The sequence below is a fragment of the Drosophila teissieri genome, chromosome 2R (genome assembly GCF_016746235.2).
Source record: "Drosophila teissieri strain GT53w chromosome 2R, Prin_Dtei_1.1, whole genome shotgun sequence".
NCBI lineage: Eukaryota > Metazoa > Arthropoda > Insecta > Diptera > Drosophilidae > Drosophila > Drosophila teissieri.
The window spans coordinates 4393814-4408325 of NC_053030.1; the positions used below are offsets into that span (position 1 = coordinate 4393814).

A 14512-nucleotide genomic window follows, 5' to 3' on the forward strand; every position below is an offset into this window, starting at 1 on the left:
TAATCATAAGTAGTAAGCATTAAGCTTTAATGAGCATCCAAATGGAAGTGGTCTTTACTGACCAGTCAGCGCCAAGTGCGATCTTTCCCTAAACAACCTTTTATGGTTCCACAGACCCTGACCAGCTCACATAAATCAAAGATTAGTGTTTGGGCGGCTGCTGCAGTTGGCTTGTGTGGAATCATCTCAGTTAGCATGTAGTTGCACTGTAGTTGGGGGCACTGAAAACACAGAGTACGAGTACTGGCGCGCCCACATTCAACAAGTCTTTAATTGCCGAGCGCAAACAGCAAACAAGATTGTTATGGTTATCAATGTGCCAGGGGTGGTAGAGGTGACCCTTTAAACAATTACTAGAGTGGATTGATTTTATAGCTGTAAATGGCTGGCTTATGTCAGCAGAACGAGAGTTACTTTAAAATATTGATTAAACGGGAAAATTTATAATCAAACTAGGATATTTTTAAATAATATTCCGACGCTGCCATAGGACAACTATATCGTCCGAATCAGTCAAACATTTATTCCATCTTTAATTTTTTCTATGTCACCTTAGTGTAATAGTGGTTCGATCCGGAAAAGTTTTGAGAAAGTTTGATGCATGTAGCTATAAAAGTGGGAGACTAGATTGCGTAGAAGCTAACGAACGGACGGACAGATGGATATGGCTATATTGGCAGTGGGAACAGATCAAGAATAATACACAAAATTAAGGTACTGACTTGCTATTCAAATTCCTCCCTTTGAGTTTGGATCGTATAGTTTAAGCAATTTGTTGTCTTAAGGAACCTCCGCAGAAGGAGTCACACGGCAGCGGCAGTCGAAAAGTGGAGTAAAATTGAAGCGGCATAATGAGCACGTGTCGCACAAGTGGGCCAAAAGGGGGTGGGGGGGTTGACAAGGACATGGGACTGTTGGACCGGGAAAGCGTTCGTGCGAAATGGAAACAGCAGCTAGGAAAAGACACGAGACGGCGCAGGATAGACAACCGTTGCATTACAGACACATGGCATCAAGGAAAACGCTGTTTAAGAATCCCTCTTCCTCTTCTTCTTCCACACACACACACACACTCATACAAGCACACGCAGCTCCAAGTTGAGTGCACTCACAAAACGAAGCAATCGAAATGCATTTGAATCGGGGAAAACGGGGAAGGTGTGGAAAATGGGAGCACGGAGATGGAAGCCACAGCTGCTGCAAAGGAAAACCACGACGAGTGTGAGTGATTTCGGGTGTCGGCATTTGGGTAAGCAGTAAAACTTTAAAAAGGAGGAATTGCAAAAAGAAAAGGCTCAGGCCGACAGACCCCCAATATGAAAGGGGTAACCCTCACCACAAAAAACGATTTTCACGACACTGAAGGCTCTGGAAGCCCGAAGAAAAGCCGCCAAATAGAGATGAGCCTCGGGCCAATCTCCCAATGTTGAATTTTGTATAAGTACATACATGATCTAAGAGATCTGAACTGGTTGTTTCTATTTAAAAAATAAATTAAAAACTGTGGGTTTAAATGCATATCGTAGCAATCAAATATATCCTTTTAATATATTTATATTTTCTCAAATATGCATATCATTTTAATATTTGAGGAAATCACATTTAGTTAAATAATTTATTGAAACTACTATTACTGTCTTAAGTAAAAGACGGTTTTAGTTCCGGAGCTTTGTTTCGGTGTTAAGTTTTGGACCGGAACTAAGAAAGTGATAACTTTCTTAAATGTTCCCGGAATAAACATAGCTATGTAGATATGTATGTACATATTTGGAAAAAATTTAGTTCGCGATCATCTCTGGCGGACCGAAAAGTACTGGGAAAGGGGAGGCGTGTCATCTGGTTCACAGCAGCAACTAAAACAACCACAGCAACTACAGAAGGAGCCCAGGAACAACAACAACTACAGAGGGATGCTGAGGACGCGGCCAGGTAAAGGTCCTTTATTCCTTTTACGGGGCCACTGTTCAAATTTGCATATGCTTTAAATATTTAATGTAATTCAAAAAGAGGAGACAGCAGCGCCAACAAGAATCTGGCAATTGGACAAAGCCCGGCCGGGCATAATCCAATTGGACTGGCAAACAGAGCCCGCTCTCCCGTTGGATTTCCCAACAGAAAGAACACATGAAGTACTCGCGTTTTTGGCAAAAAATCAATTCACCACGTGATGGCCAAGTGCAGTTTTTTGGGGATTTATATAGCGGGGAAGTTTTCCATATGATCGACACCTCCACGCATTTCTGAAATTTGTGCCGCTAATTATTGACATAACAAATGTGGTGGAGCTTCTACCACACTCTCCTCACAAACACACGCGCAAATACGATGAATATTCCGATGACAGCACATGCGATATTCCCTAAAACAAAAGGAACAGCCGCGATTTTGGGGGAGCTCGGGGTTTTCGCCGCTTTGCTGCCCGTTAAATAGGGAATCGAAGCACGTAAGCTAAAACTTAAATGCACTTAATTACATTTAATTTGCCAAGCCTGCTGCTCTGCCTTGTTTTATTTTACGACTGATTTCAACCGCATCCACTGACTTGTGGGGAGAATAAACTTTATAGAGCCCCGACTTTCGACGTCGAACACACTGCGCTGTCACTTTGGTTCGACGTGTTCGTTCGAGTTGGCACTGAACATCTGATTGGATCCCGAGGTGAGGTGTGCGAGGCAACGGCACTATGCTGCTCCGGTGAGTCGCCCGTAAGCTATGCTTGCGGTAGAGGAGCGCAGATATAGGGCCCTAAGCACGAAATTCACCTTCGCGCGCTTTTTACAATCTTTTTCGGTATTTAATGTAAACATCGTAAGCCGTGCGGTATTTTTAATTAACTAAAGTTTAGTTACAACTAAATTAAATAGCAGGCTAACTTCAACTAGTGTTCTTGTGTTGTAAATTTTAAAAATGATTTCTTTTCCAGAAATTGTATAAACTTCAATAGAAATTTGTATAATAATAATTATAACCAAAAATCATTGTTCTTCTTTTTTAATAGTTAGTTTTTATGCGTGTTTTCCAGTACTCCTCTCATGGAAGATGTGACGTCACGTTACTTCGCGCCTTGTAGTTCGCCCATGCACACACGTTCCCAGTCTGTAGGCACCAACACAAACGAAAAGTACATTCACGTTTTTCATTCAAACTTTATTCGAACAGCCTCTTTGGGTTCGACGCCACTCTGCAAGAAGTCCAAGCATCCAAGCAAAATTGCTCTATTTCGGGCGCTTGGGCGACTTGTTACTGCCACCGAAAATTATTCCTAATTAAAGTGGATACAATCCAAAACTAGGCGTAAAATTACGTGCTATTAAGTTAAGGTATAAGCTCAAGCAAAAAAACGAGTGTTTAACAAGCGTAATTAAAGATTGATTCTTAAATTTAAAGTTTAGTTGCAATAGTCTCCAACTGTTTAAAAGAATTAAGCCATCAAAACGATCATAATTGAATACTTAAAAAAAAACATCAACCACACCAAAGTCCACTTGGCAAAAAAGAATGGCTCAACAAGTCACCAAACTTGTATCAGAAACCAAAATTGATAATCCAAAACATGTTCTATAGAAAGAGTTAAAACCGAATACTTCCATATTTTAAGTAAAGTACGTAGTTGAAAGAAGAATTATTGAAATACCGACTTCAGAATTAATGCAATATAAAAGCTTTAAGTTAATCTATAATAATGATCAGGTCTGCACAGATTAGTACTTTGTTATTTCTCAGTTTGTTATAACAATAAGAAAAAAAAACAATTTAAAATAGAATTTAAGGTTTTTTTGTCAATCGTTCATTATTAAAAAGCAGGGAGCTTAAGTATTTATGCCCAGAAATAAGTCTCACTTTATTCAAATGTTATTCAATTTAAATTATATTATTTTTCTTATTTAAAGTATTTTTTTAAGAAATTAACCCAAATATATAATTCACGAACGAAAAAAAAGTTCTGATGCAAAGCGAAAGTCTGTTGGCTACCCTAAAACCTATCAAAACTATCGCTGACTTTTCGATAATTTTGAAATGCATATTAAATCCAAGTAAAAAAAACATTAATATATCTGAAATATATTTAAATACTTTATACTTAAGCCCCCGAGGAGGAAAACCAATTGCATGGCTAGCTACATGTTTGGGTTTTGATTGGAGTTATGTTTGGCGTTATGTTTGGCGTGTGTGGCTTGAACAAAGGAAAAGCGGTGCTTACTTTGCTGATTTGGTGATTAATATTGATTTGTGGATAATATGCTTCTAATTGCAGTGGCGCTTGCAGGTGCTGGAGATCTTTGATCTTTGTCTGAATCTGTATCTGTATCTGAATATGAGTCAGATAAGTGGGGGATTCACAGCGTGGGTGGACGCGAAGTATGCTTGTAGAGGTGCTGATGCTGCTGCCCGGGAATATAGCTATGGCCAATCCCGGATTCGCCGGAGTTGGAGCCGGAAGCGGAGACGGAATCGGTTATGGAATCGGTCTTGGAACTGGAGCCGGAGTCGAGATCTCTGGGCATTTTGGGGCCTAAGTGTTTGCCTTACTCTTGCTGGCAAACAACGAAGAGGCAACAAAAGCAAGAACTACGAATCGGCTCTGAATATAACGTCTGTCGTTACACTCGTTACTCGTTTTCCTTTTCTTTTCTCTTTTTTATGTGGCCAATTCACAGAATGTACATTTTTTACACCTTTCACACACACCCACGCACTTTACGCTCACGCTCGCACATTTTGGCCCGATTTTTCGCACACAGCAAGTTGAGCAATTTGTTGTACTTTCTGCGTTATTCCCGACTATTGGAGGTGCATATGCATATATAGGTTTTTACTCAACCCTCTTCGATTTTCGCTCAACAGATTTCTGATTCAGAATTTTTCAGCTGCACGACGTTACCAAATGGGCGACTCCTCCCATTTGGAGCCACATGGGCACAGTTTTGCTGCATGGGGCATGCTTTTTTCACAGCTACACAGTGACTCCTTGCGAAGGGGCGTGTCGGGGTTTTCCGGGGGGCTGCGGGCCCAATTCTTATGGCCTTTCGCCTTGTCTCTGCCTCGTTTTTCAATAAAACTTCATGGCCCTATTACATATGTACTCCGCACACTCACACACTCTCGGAACTGGCACTCACAGAGCACACACACTGGCCCGAGCCCGATTCAATTCGATTTCGCCTCGATTCGATCCGAAGGATAATGCCACAGCGGGGATATATGCTTCATCCGATTCGCAATATAATCGCCCCTCGACTTCGATTTTCCCCTTATGTTCCTCAGCTGGGTTGGCTGCGCTCTGCTTTTTTCAGCAACTACTTTCTAGATTTTCTCTGCATGCCTTTTCTGCGACGAGCGCCACCGATGTGCCACCGAACGAGAGCCTGAACTGAAACTGATTCGGGATAGCACATAGCACATATTTTGTTGAATGAGTAGGTGAATGAGTGCTGCCCCAACTCGCTGGGGCGCCTCTGAGGGCTCCTGCGCATGCGCCTCATTCACGGCGAGTACCATTTGTGGGTCCATTGTGAACGGTTCGGGCACAGCCATCGCGGACTTCGTCCTTCCAGGGGGCGCCACCATTCGATAGACACGACGCGGTTCTTTGAAAGTAAGTCAATAGTTTCAAATCATAATTATAAGGTTCAGTTGACACCACTAGGGATATACTCTTAGTTAAAGTTTCGATCCAAAGTACCATCACTTCCCGAAATACCTTCACTTAGTATCGAAAAGTGGTAGATGGTAAAACTACTGGTATTTGGACATCCTCCTCGTCCTGCGCGATCATCCACGTTGAAGGCGTCGTGGGTGCCAGTAGGCCCAGGGGCACAATCCAAACCTTCCGCGACGCATGTTTGCCTGCTCGAACTTCATTTTATATCCGATCAGCATAATAATAAAATAAATTTGCCGATTAACTGTGGCCTCTTATTAATTGATGGAAAATTGGTTATGTAGGATTGAATAATCTAAGACATAATAATATTATTAAAATGCCTAAACATTGTTTGACTACAAATAAGCTAGCAGACTTTCCTTAATGGACAGCATAACAATCATAAATTATTATCTGGAAGGTGTATAAGTGATAAAAGGACCTCGGCCACTCAGTCTAATTGAGTAATTGCATTCACACATAACTCCGGCGCCAATTCCTTCATTTCACAGTCATTAGGCCATATTTCGGCGCCGCAAAATCCCGCCCAGACTTTAGCAGTTACCATCTCAGTGAGCGGGGAAGTAACCAAACCAATTGGGTGTGACCAGCAGGTGACCATGCCCGTCTAACTAACCACTTGCATGTTGTCCTATGTTGGGGGAGGACTGTCCTGGCCCCGATTCCCCGTAGTTTGCTCCCCCGATCCCTTCGGTATGTAAAGTGAGTGGGTCTTTATCCTGAGGCATGCGGCACCGCACCCAGTTTCTTGGTCTCGAGTCGAGTTTGTTGTCATTTTCGCATTCATATCCACAATGAATCAGGGACGGATTTTAACAGAGGAGGTTGAGTCTTTTCACAGTCTTTTGGACAGATGTGAAGAAACTACAATATTATAGTACTTTAAAATCTAATTTACTATGGAAATTGGGAAAATTGTTTCATCGTGTTTTTCAAGAATATTTACTTCAGAACATGATATTGTCAGTTATTCAGGATTAACCATAAAATGGGTCGTAATCAATGTACAAAGGTTTTGCAGATTCCTCCATTCGAAGCAATCCTTCCCTGTGTCTAGTAAAATATCTATCATTGCCTTTTCTAGTTTCAGGCTTCATTTGTCCACGGTAGGGGATGGCTCTTTGTTTGTTATTTTACAAGTTAGCCATTTTGCCGCCACATGGCTACACCCCGCAAATTATTTTTTCAGAGGGAGTGTGTGGGGCCGCTCCTCCCTTACCAACTTATTTGGTGGGCCAGGCCAGTACGGACCAGTTCCTGGGCCGGCAGTCGGAACTGGATTGGCTAGACAGCCGGACGTATTTCGGGAGCAACTCGGCTCCAACGGTTCAAGCACCTGGGAGAGCTCACAAGCCAAGAGGAAAATGGATGACGATTCCGATATCTTCGATGAAATGTGGCTGGAAAGTGTGGTCATTGCGGGCTTCCGAGTGTGGCACATTATCGCTGCCGTTCTGGGCGTCCTCCTCTTAATAAGTGAGTACATCACAAGTGACCGCATCACAAGTCTGGACCCAATTTAATCGAACCCATGCCGCTCCGCAGTGATTATGGTATGCTGCTGCATTCGCTTCCGTATTCCGCGCACCAAGCAGGAAATCGAGGCGGACTACCAACGCAAGCAGATCACAAAGAAGTTCCGCGAGAAGCTGCAGCAGATCAAGAACTCCGAAATGGACGACATGGACCTGCAAAAGGGTGAGAAAGTGGCTCCGCCATCTCATTACCATCGTTCATACATATACACACCGTGTAGAAGACCTGTGTACTAAATGCCCCACTTTTTCTGTCACCCTAATGCGAGCCAAGCCCTTTTCCTGTCTGAAGCTCTTTCCTCCCATCCCAAACCACCCACCTTCCTCCCACACGAGCTCACGCATTTGTATATATACAAAATGATAAACGACTCCTCCAGCTGACTCCTCTCGTCGCACGCTAGTTACTGCACACTGAGGAAAAGTCTTTCTGAAGTCTGGAATGAAGACCTTGAATGTAAAGGGATTTCTTATAGATTGGTGTTATCAAGCATATTAACAAGAATATTAAAAATTGTATGACATTTTAAAATTGTATCATTTAAGGACACCAACTAGCATGGCACAAAAATCGAATTTGCTTTTAAAATAATAATTTTGGTATATCTTTTAAATAAAAGTTCCGATTACATGAACTTAGGTAAGCCCCGGTCGGTTGGATACCGAGCACTCCTTTTTAAAGAGCAATAGCAGTTAAAACCAGAGAGAATGCTACTCTATATGGTCGGAAACGCTTCCTTCTGCCTGTTAAAAACTTTTCAACACAAATCTAGTATACCCCTATACTCTACGAGTAACAGGTATAAAAATAGCATAAAGCAGTAGATCTTCGGCCTCCTAAGCTGCTTTCCACCTATATAGTAATCGACATTTTTTTTTTTAGTCAGGTTGCAGATGTATGAAACCTGTTCTTAGCTTTGGAAAGAATTTTCCCAGTGTTAGGCGTACAACTCACTTATTCTATCCATCTCGCCTTTATCATAGCACTTGCTTATATCAAATTGGAACAGTACGATGATCCCTAGGGACTCTGTAAATTCACCCGCACCCTGTACAAACTATCGGAAGAACTTAAGCAGAAAACTCTTTATCGCAAACACTGCCACTGTAAGTAGCACATCTAAAAAGTTGCAGTCGAAGTGCTCCTTAGTCCCAACTTAGCTTACCTAACCATTGCTTTCAGTTTGTGCCCGCATCCAGAGCGACTATCTGAATTTCCAGGCCAGCATGGAGAGCATTAACGCGAAGCAGAATGTTAAGTTTAAGATCTAAGTGCCTTTTATAGTATTGTGCAGCGAAGATGGTATACTTAAGCGAAATATTGGTAACCTTATATATAATCATCTAATGCAATTAAAAGCTAATAAGCTAAAAAATAAAGTGTACTTGTGCGCTTACATCTAGAGATTAAAAAAGTGGTTTTTATATTTTACATTGCAGTTTGATTTTCTCGATTTTATTAATTCCGATTGCTGTATCAAAGGTTTGTTAATATTTGCAGTACGTTTTTAAATGTGTTTTCTACACATATAGGCTAATTGCGGGGATAAATCCTCCATTGCGACTGGTATAACAAGTTGGTGGCATCTCTTAGTCGTTTTGCTCGCTTTGACATGGTAGTTTTAGTTCTTGTTGCTCTTAAACCTACGTGTATTTGTTTAAAATGCGGCTCAGCTGTGACTGTAACAAATTAGCGGAGACACGGATTTGACGACAAATGACTCGACACAAAACATACAATTCATTTACTAACGCGTAATTATTAATTCTTTGTTCATTTTTTTGCTGAGCTTACATTTAGCCTTACGGTTCCTTTTGGAATACTTTGTTTTCTTTTGTAATCTGGTTTAGTTTATGTTGGATTTTCCATTTTGTTGGATATCGCATTTTAATACACAATTTATATTTTGTATTTATATAAAAACAACTAAATATAATGCACACATCATTCGATGCGTTTAAAAGTTCTCCCCCTGCAAAAAATTATAATTTAATAAACAGATATCATTATGAAAAGTCCAATGCTCACGTTATTGTTTTCTTCTCCGTGTTTTTCGGCTCGGGCCTTGCTCGATTTAGCACCTTGAGGAAATCCGAGGTTTTTGCCCGCATGCGCGAGTGAATGTAAGCCTTTGAACACTGCTCAAAAATGGGTATTAAGTATATTTTACAGAGGTTGAGCTGCATACAACGATTACCTTAATGTGGTAGTGCAAATAATCTCGGAACATGTGAATTAAGTTAATGGTATTGTCCCTTGTTTCTTTGTTGGTATGTCGAGGGAAGAGTACTGCAATAAAGAAGTAATTACTCGTTACTATTTAGGGTTTCTATATGATATGTAAGTTTAGTATCACTTAAACTATAAGATGTATTGTACACAAACACAAGTCATCTGCTAAAATATGATTTATTATTCGGGATGCCGCTCGTCTACATATTTAATATTGGAGCATTAGAGGCGGGTTTAAAAGAAAGTATTGAAAACAAAAGAGATCATCCAAAGAAATACTAGATTGCTTCGGATGACTGGTTACAATGAATTTGGAGCATTGTTGACACGAAATAAATAATACTGTTAACATGTAAACCTTGTCTCCATTTGTAAAGGAAGTCTGGGATATAGCTTTACTGTACACAAACACAAGTCATCTGCTATAACATAATGGATATGCAGGATGCCGTTCGCATATCTGGTTGATTTTTGAGCTTTTAAGACACAAATCAAATGTTAATTTGAAACATGCCACTTTGACTCCACAGAAGACATTATACATTATTATGCCCGAAAGTATTTATCATTGGATATATAATAAAATGTCCAAGATAAATTTAACGATACTATTTATATGGGAGCATTGTAGACACGAAAAAGACGAAGACATTTTAACATGTAAACTTTGGCTCCAAACCATATGGTTTATCATTTATGCGGAAACATACCGAATGTTACATAGCCGATATTGTCGCCCACCCTGGCGTCCGTGTTGGCCAATTCCAATGGTGGTTCTCGGTGCGAAAAGAGCACTTGCGGTGCAGTGTGCGACGCACGCCTACCTTCCCTCAATTCCTGCATAAATACTTTGCCGATTATGACATCGTCTTCGTCCCGGAAAATGGTACTGAAGACGACGGTGACACGATCAGGCTTGGCTTCCACATATCTGCGAATCGGATATAGTTTGTCAGCCGTTGAGCGAGCCCGTAACATATTATTCTGACTTACAAAGTCTCATCGTTGCGGTAGTTAATAACGGCACGCTTTTGACCCTCTTCGCCCTGTTCCTGATAGTCGAAATACTTTTCAAAAACGGAGGCGAAACAGTTGCGCTTTAGTAGACCGATTTTCTTTGCGATTTGTTCGCAGTCCTCGGGAATCTCCTCCAGGTTGATAAGTACGGACACATTGTAGCCTGCAGTTAGACGAGGGTAATTAACTTCTTGAAATGCCAAACTCAGTACCAACACACCTTCTTCCGTGTCTGTGAGCAGACTGCCATATTCACGTTTCAGCAACTCGTCAGCTCCATGTTCTTGCAGCTGTTTGTAGAACTTCAGGGATATACTGATCTGTTTCGGAGCACAAGAGAAGTTTGATTTCGTTAATGTCGGTTCTATTCTAAAATAAGTGTATTAGGTACACTCACCCGAACTTTTGTTTTATCGCCATTCACATTGGAAATGTGATAAAGTACACCGTCAAAGTCTGCTATTCGTATGTCTATCGATTCAGGCTTCAGTCTGGAAAGAGAATTTAGAAGTAAATAAATGAAATCGGCTTTTTATTATTCATGCCTCACACACCCCACCGTATCTTATCACAAAAACTCGTTTATACCAGATTATCTTTCAAAAGAAACTAGCAACAATGAATTAAAATTTTTGCATTTCCGAATGTCGCAAACTCGATATGTAATTTTAATTTAATTTAATTACATGAACTGTGCATTGCTTCTTACAATTAATTTTATATTTAGGGACTCACTCACAATGGGGAAATAGTTTCGAATTATACCACCTAAATAATACACCAATAATTCCGGAATAATGTACACGAACTAAAATCATCTGTATTGATATAAAGGATCGAACAGGATGCCGGTCGTCTGTAAAGTTAGTATCGAAGCATTAGAGACACAAAGCAAATAAATGTTCCGAGGAATACACTTTGGCCCCAAAAGAAAAACTGTGAATTTAATTGGGCTTGTACACGAACCCACAGAATGCCACCTCAACTCCAGGACATTTATATACATATATGTATATCTGCACTAATAAAGTGCATCCAAAAGCAAAATGTAAAATTCAAGGGATGATTTAAACGAACCATTATTCTTAGCGCAGTGTAGACACGAAAAAGATCTTGTCCATAGCACGTAAACTATGTCTCCGGAAACGGGAGTTCTATGAAGGAGTGTAAAGCTATCAGGAGCTATTGTACACGAACACAAGTCATCTGTTATAATATGCTTAATTATTCAGGATGCCGTTCGTCTTTGCATTTCATATGGGAGCATTTGAGACACAAATAAAAAGTGCTTAAGTGTGCCACTTAAGCTCCAATTTAATTACATATTAACAATGTTAACGAATGTATTTATCAGTGGAAATATAATTATATCCAAGATGATTTTGGCGTTTATTTAATATTGGAGTATTGTAGACACGGAAAAGAAAAATACTTTAGCATGTAAACTTTTTCTCCAAAAAACCTTTCAAGAATTTACACGTTGTACACGAACACAAGTCATCTGTCTTAATATAAGTAATTAAACAGGATGCCGTTCGCCAATTAAATTGATATTGGAGCGCTAGAGACACAGATCAATGGAATTTTTTAAAATATGCCACTTTAACTCCACCCAAATGTTCGACGAGTTATTATTGTGCAGTAGACAATCATCTTTGGCAATAAAATAAATTGAAAAAGAAGATTTTAACGAACAGTTTATGTTGGAGCATTGTAGACACGAAAAAGAAGCCACATCTTTAACATGTAAACTTTGTCTCCCGAGGAATTATTGAGCTAAATCATTCAATACTATTGTAGTCCAACACAAGTCATCTGCTATAATATGAGGATTATACAGGATGCCGTTCGACTATCTTGTTTATGTTGGAGCTTTTGAGACCCAGATCAAATATTATTTTTGAAGAATGCCACTTTGACTCCAATGACGATATACATATGCAATAATGTACACAAAAGTATTTATCTTAAGAGAAAAAAAGGATTCTCCAAGATGATTTAAACGTTACAATTTATATCGGAGCTTTGTAGACACGGGAAAGGAAGAATCTTTAGCATGTAAACTTTGTCTCCTCAGAATAGAGATTAGAAAATAAGGGATAACGAAACTATTAGTTTATATGTACACGAACACAAGTCATCTGGTATAATATAATAAATTATTCAGGATGCCGTTCGTCTAAACATTTGATATTGGAGCATTTGAGACACAAGTTACAGGAAGATCGCAAGATGTGCCACTTTGACTCCAGAATCTTAAAGTTGAAGATTTGTAGGGCAATTGTACACGAACACAAGTCATCTGCTATAATATGATAAATTTTTCAGGATGCCGTTCGTCTAAACATTTGATATTGGAGCATTTGAGACACAAGTTACAGGAAGATCGCAAGATGTGCCACTTTGACTCCAGAATTACAAAAAAGTAGAAGATTTGTAGGGCAATTGTACACGAACACAAGTCATCTGCTATAATATGATAAATTATTCAGGATGCCGTTCGTCTAAACATTTGATATTGGAGCATTTGAGACACAAGTTACAGGAAGATCGCAAGATGTGCCACTTTGACTCCAGAATTACAAAAAAGTAGAAGATTTGTAGGGCAATTGTACACGAACACAAGTCATCTGCTATAATATGATGGATTATTCAGGATGCCGTTCGTCTTTTGGTTTATTTTGGAACATTTGAGACACAAAAGGAAATATTTTCCAAATATGCCACTTTTGCTCCACGAGCTTGAACTTTTTACGCCCTCATTTCAGAATTGCTTGCTATAGTTCATGCATTGCACTGCACTCAAATTAGGAACATTATACTGACATAATTTTATTAGCGTTTAACCACATTTAGTTTATAAGATCTTAGGCATAATCGCTATTAAACACAAATACCTTAATATAAATAAGAAGTTTATATACCCGTTACTCCTAGAGTAAAATAGTATAATAGATTCTTTGGAAAGTATGTAACAGGTAGAAGAAAGCGTATTCGACCATGTCAATAGCGACGTCCAGGCCGTATGATCGCCTCTGTCAAATTTTTTTAATTTTATAATTTTTTTTTATCATTACACTTGTATAGTTTTAAAAGCAAGTCAATGGATGAGTCAGTTTAGCAGATATTCAGCACTAATGATGCGAAAAACGAGCTGAAATGAATGAACTAATGTTCTGTCTACGGAAAAGGGGCTGCACTGTACTTGGGTACGTGTGTGGGAGGGAGAGAGCTGCAGCGATGAGTGTTCCAAGGCTGGAACTACACCCAAATATATTCCCGAGAGGGAGCGAGAGAGGGCGACGAAACTGATAACAAAGTCGACTGGTGATAACAGAACGGTGGGGAGCGCAGCATAGAAATCAAAATGGTGGAATGGAAATTGGGGAAACGGGACTGGAAGGCCATGACTTACCCAGCCTGTGCATTACGGTATTTGACCAGCAGCGTCTCCTCGATAATCCGATTATTGATTTCCAGCAGAATCATGGCGGTTAAACTTAACTGTTATTTTTTGTGTGCCAATTGCGATGACAAATTTTATGACGTTGACTGCCGCTAATGGTGCTGGCTGCTTCTTCTTCTGCCGCTCCCTGCGCTCTTTTTGCACCAACTGATTCTTTGGCTGCCGCCGCTGAGTGCGAGTAAGACGGGGCGGTGCTCCAACTTACCAATACTGGTGCATGACGGGCGTATTAATGAATCAACAACAAAAAATGGGCGCTGATGTCGGCTTTTTTGGTCCGTCACACACACTAAGACGAACTTTCGCCACACACACGGGGGAATTCCAATGCTTACGCACACAGCCGTAAACGTAGTTGCAGGAATACCCGCCTTATCCTCTTTTTTGCTCCTCCAATTTTCAACCGCCCAGTACTTGCTGAGCTGCCGTTGCAGTGGAAAATCGGTCTCAGACCGTAATACTTATTAAATTATAAAAAAACGTGGGTCGAAAACGGGGAGCACGCTGCCGTATTTTCTTTGCTCACAGCGTTGCCAGTTCGCACAATAGAGATAAGGCAAACTCATCGATGAACCAATTTAACTATCGAACCATCG

At 40.2% G+C, this 14512-nt stretch overlaps 2 protein-coding genes across 4 annotated transcripts; one reads left to right on the forward strand and one right to left on the reverse strand.

The window, feature by feature from the left end:
- Positions 1-6828: 6828 nt before the first annotated feature.
- Positions 6829-8500, forward strand: LOC122612638 (transmembrane inner ear expressed protein). Of its 3 annotated transcripts, none has more exons than XR_006325640.1 (4): positions 6829-7141; positions 7211-7363; positions 8185-8307; positions 8384-8500. XR_006325640.1 is itself a non-coding variant. In XM_043786385.1 (3 exons), the coding sequence occupies exons 1-3, from the start codon at positions 7030-7032 to the stop codon at positions 8470-8472; spliced, it is 354 nt and encodes a 117-aa protein (XP_043642320.1). In that variant the 5' UTR covers positions 6829-7029; the 3' UTR covers positions 8473-8481. The 3 variants fall into 3 exon arrangements, 1 of the variants encoding a protein (XP_043642320.1); XR_006325641.1 differs by having other exon boundaries at positions 8362-8400; XM_043786385.1 differs by lacking the exon at positions 8185-8307 and having other exon boundaries at positions 8384-8481.
- Positions 8501-8619: 119 nt separating this feature from the next.
- LOC122612637 (actin-related protein 2/3 complex subunit 2) lies at positions 8620-14468 on the reverse strand. Its single transcript, XM_043786384.1, has 8 exons — positions 13866-14468; positions 10848-10941; positions 10671-10770; positions 10427-10613; positions 10144-10364; positions 9399-9490; positions 9230-9339; positions 8620-9173 (listed from the first exon to the last, which is right to left on the reverse strand). Exons 1-8 carry the CDS (start codon positions 13937-13939, stop codon positions 9146-9148), a joined length of 906 nt encoding a protein of 301 aa, XP_043642319.1. The 5' UTR covers positions 13940-14468; the 3' UTR covers positions 8620-9145.
- Positions 14469-14512: the final 44 nt, after the last annotated feature.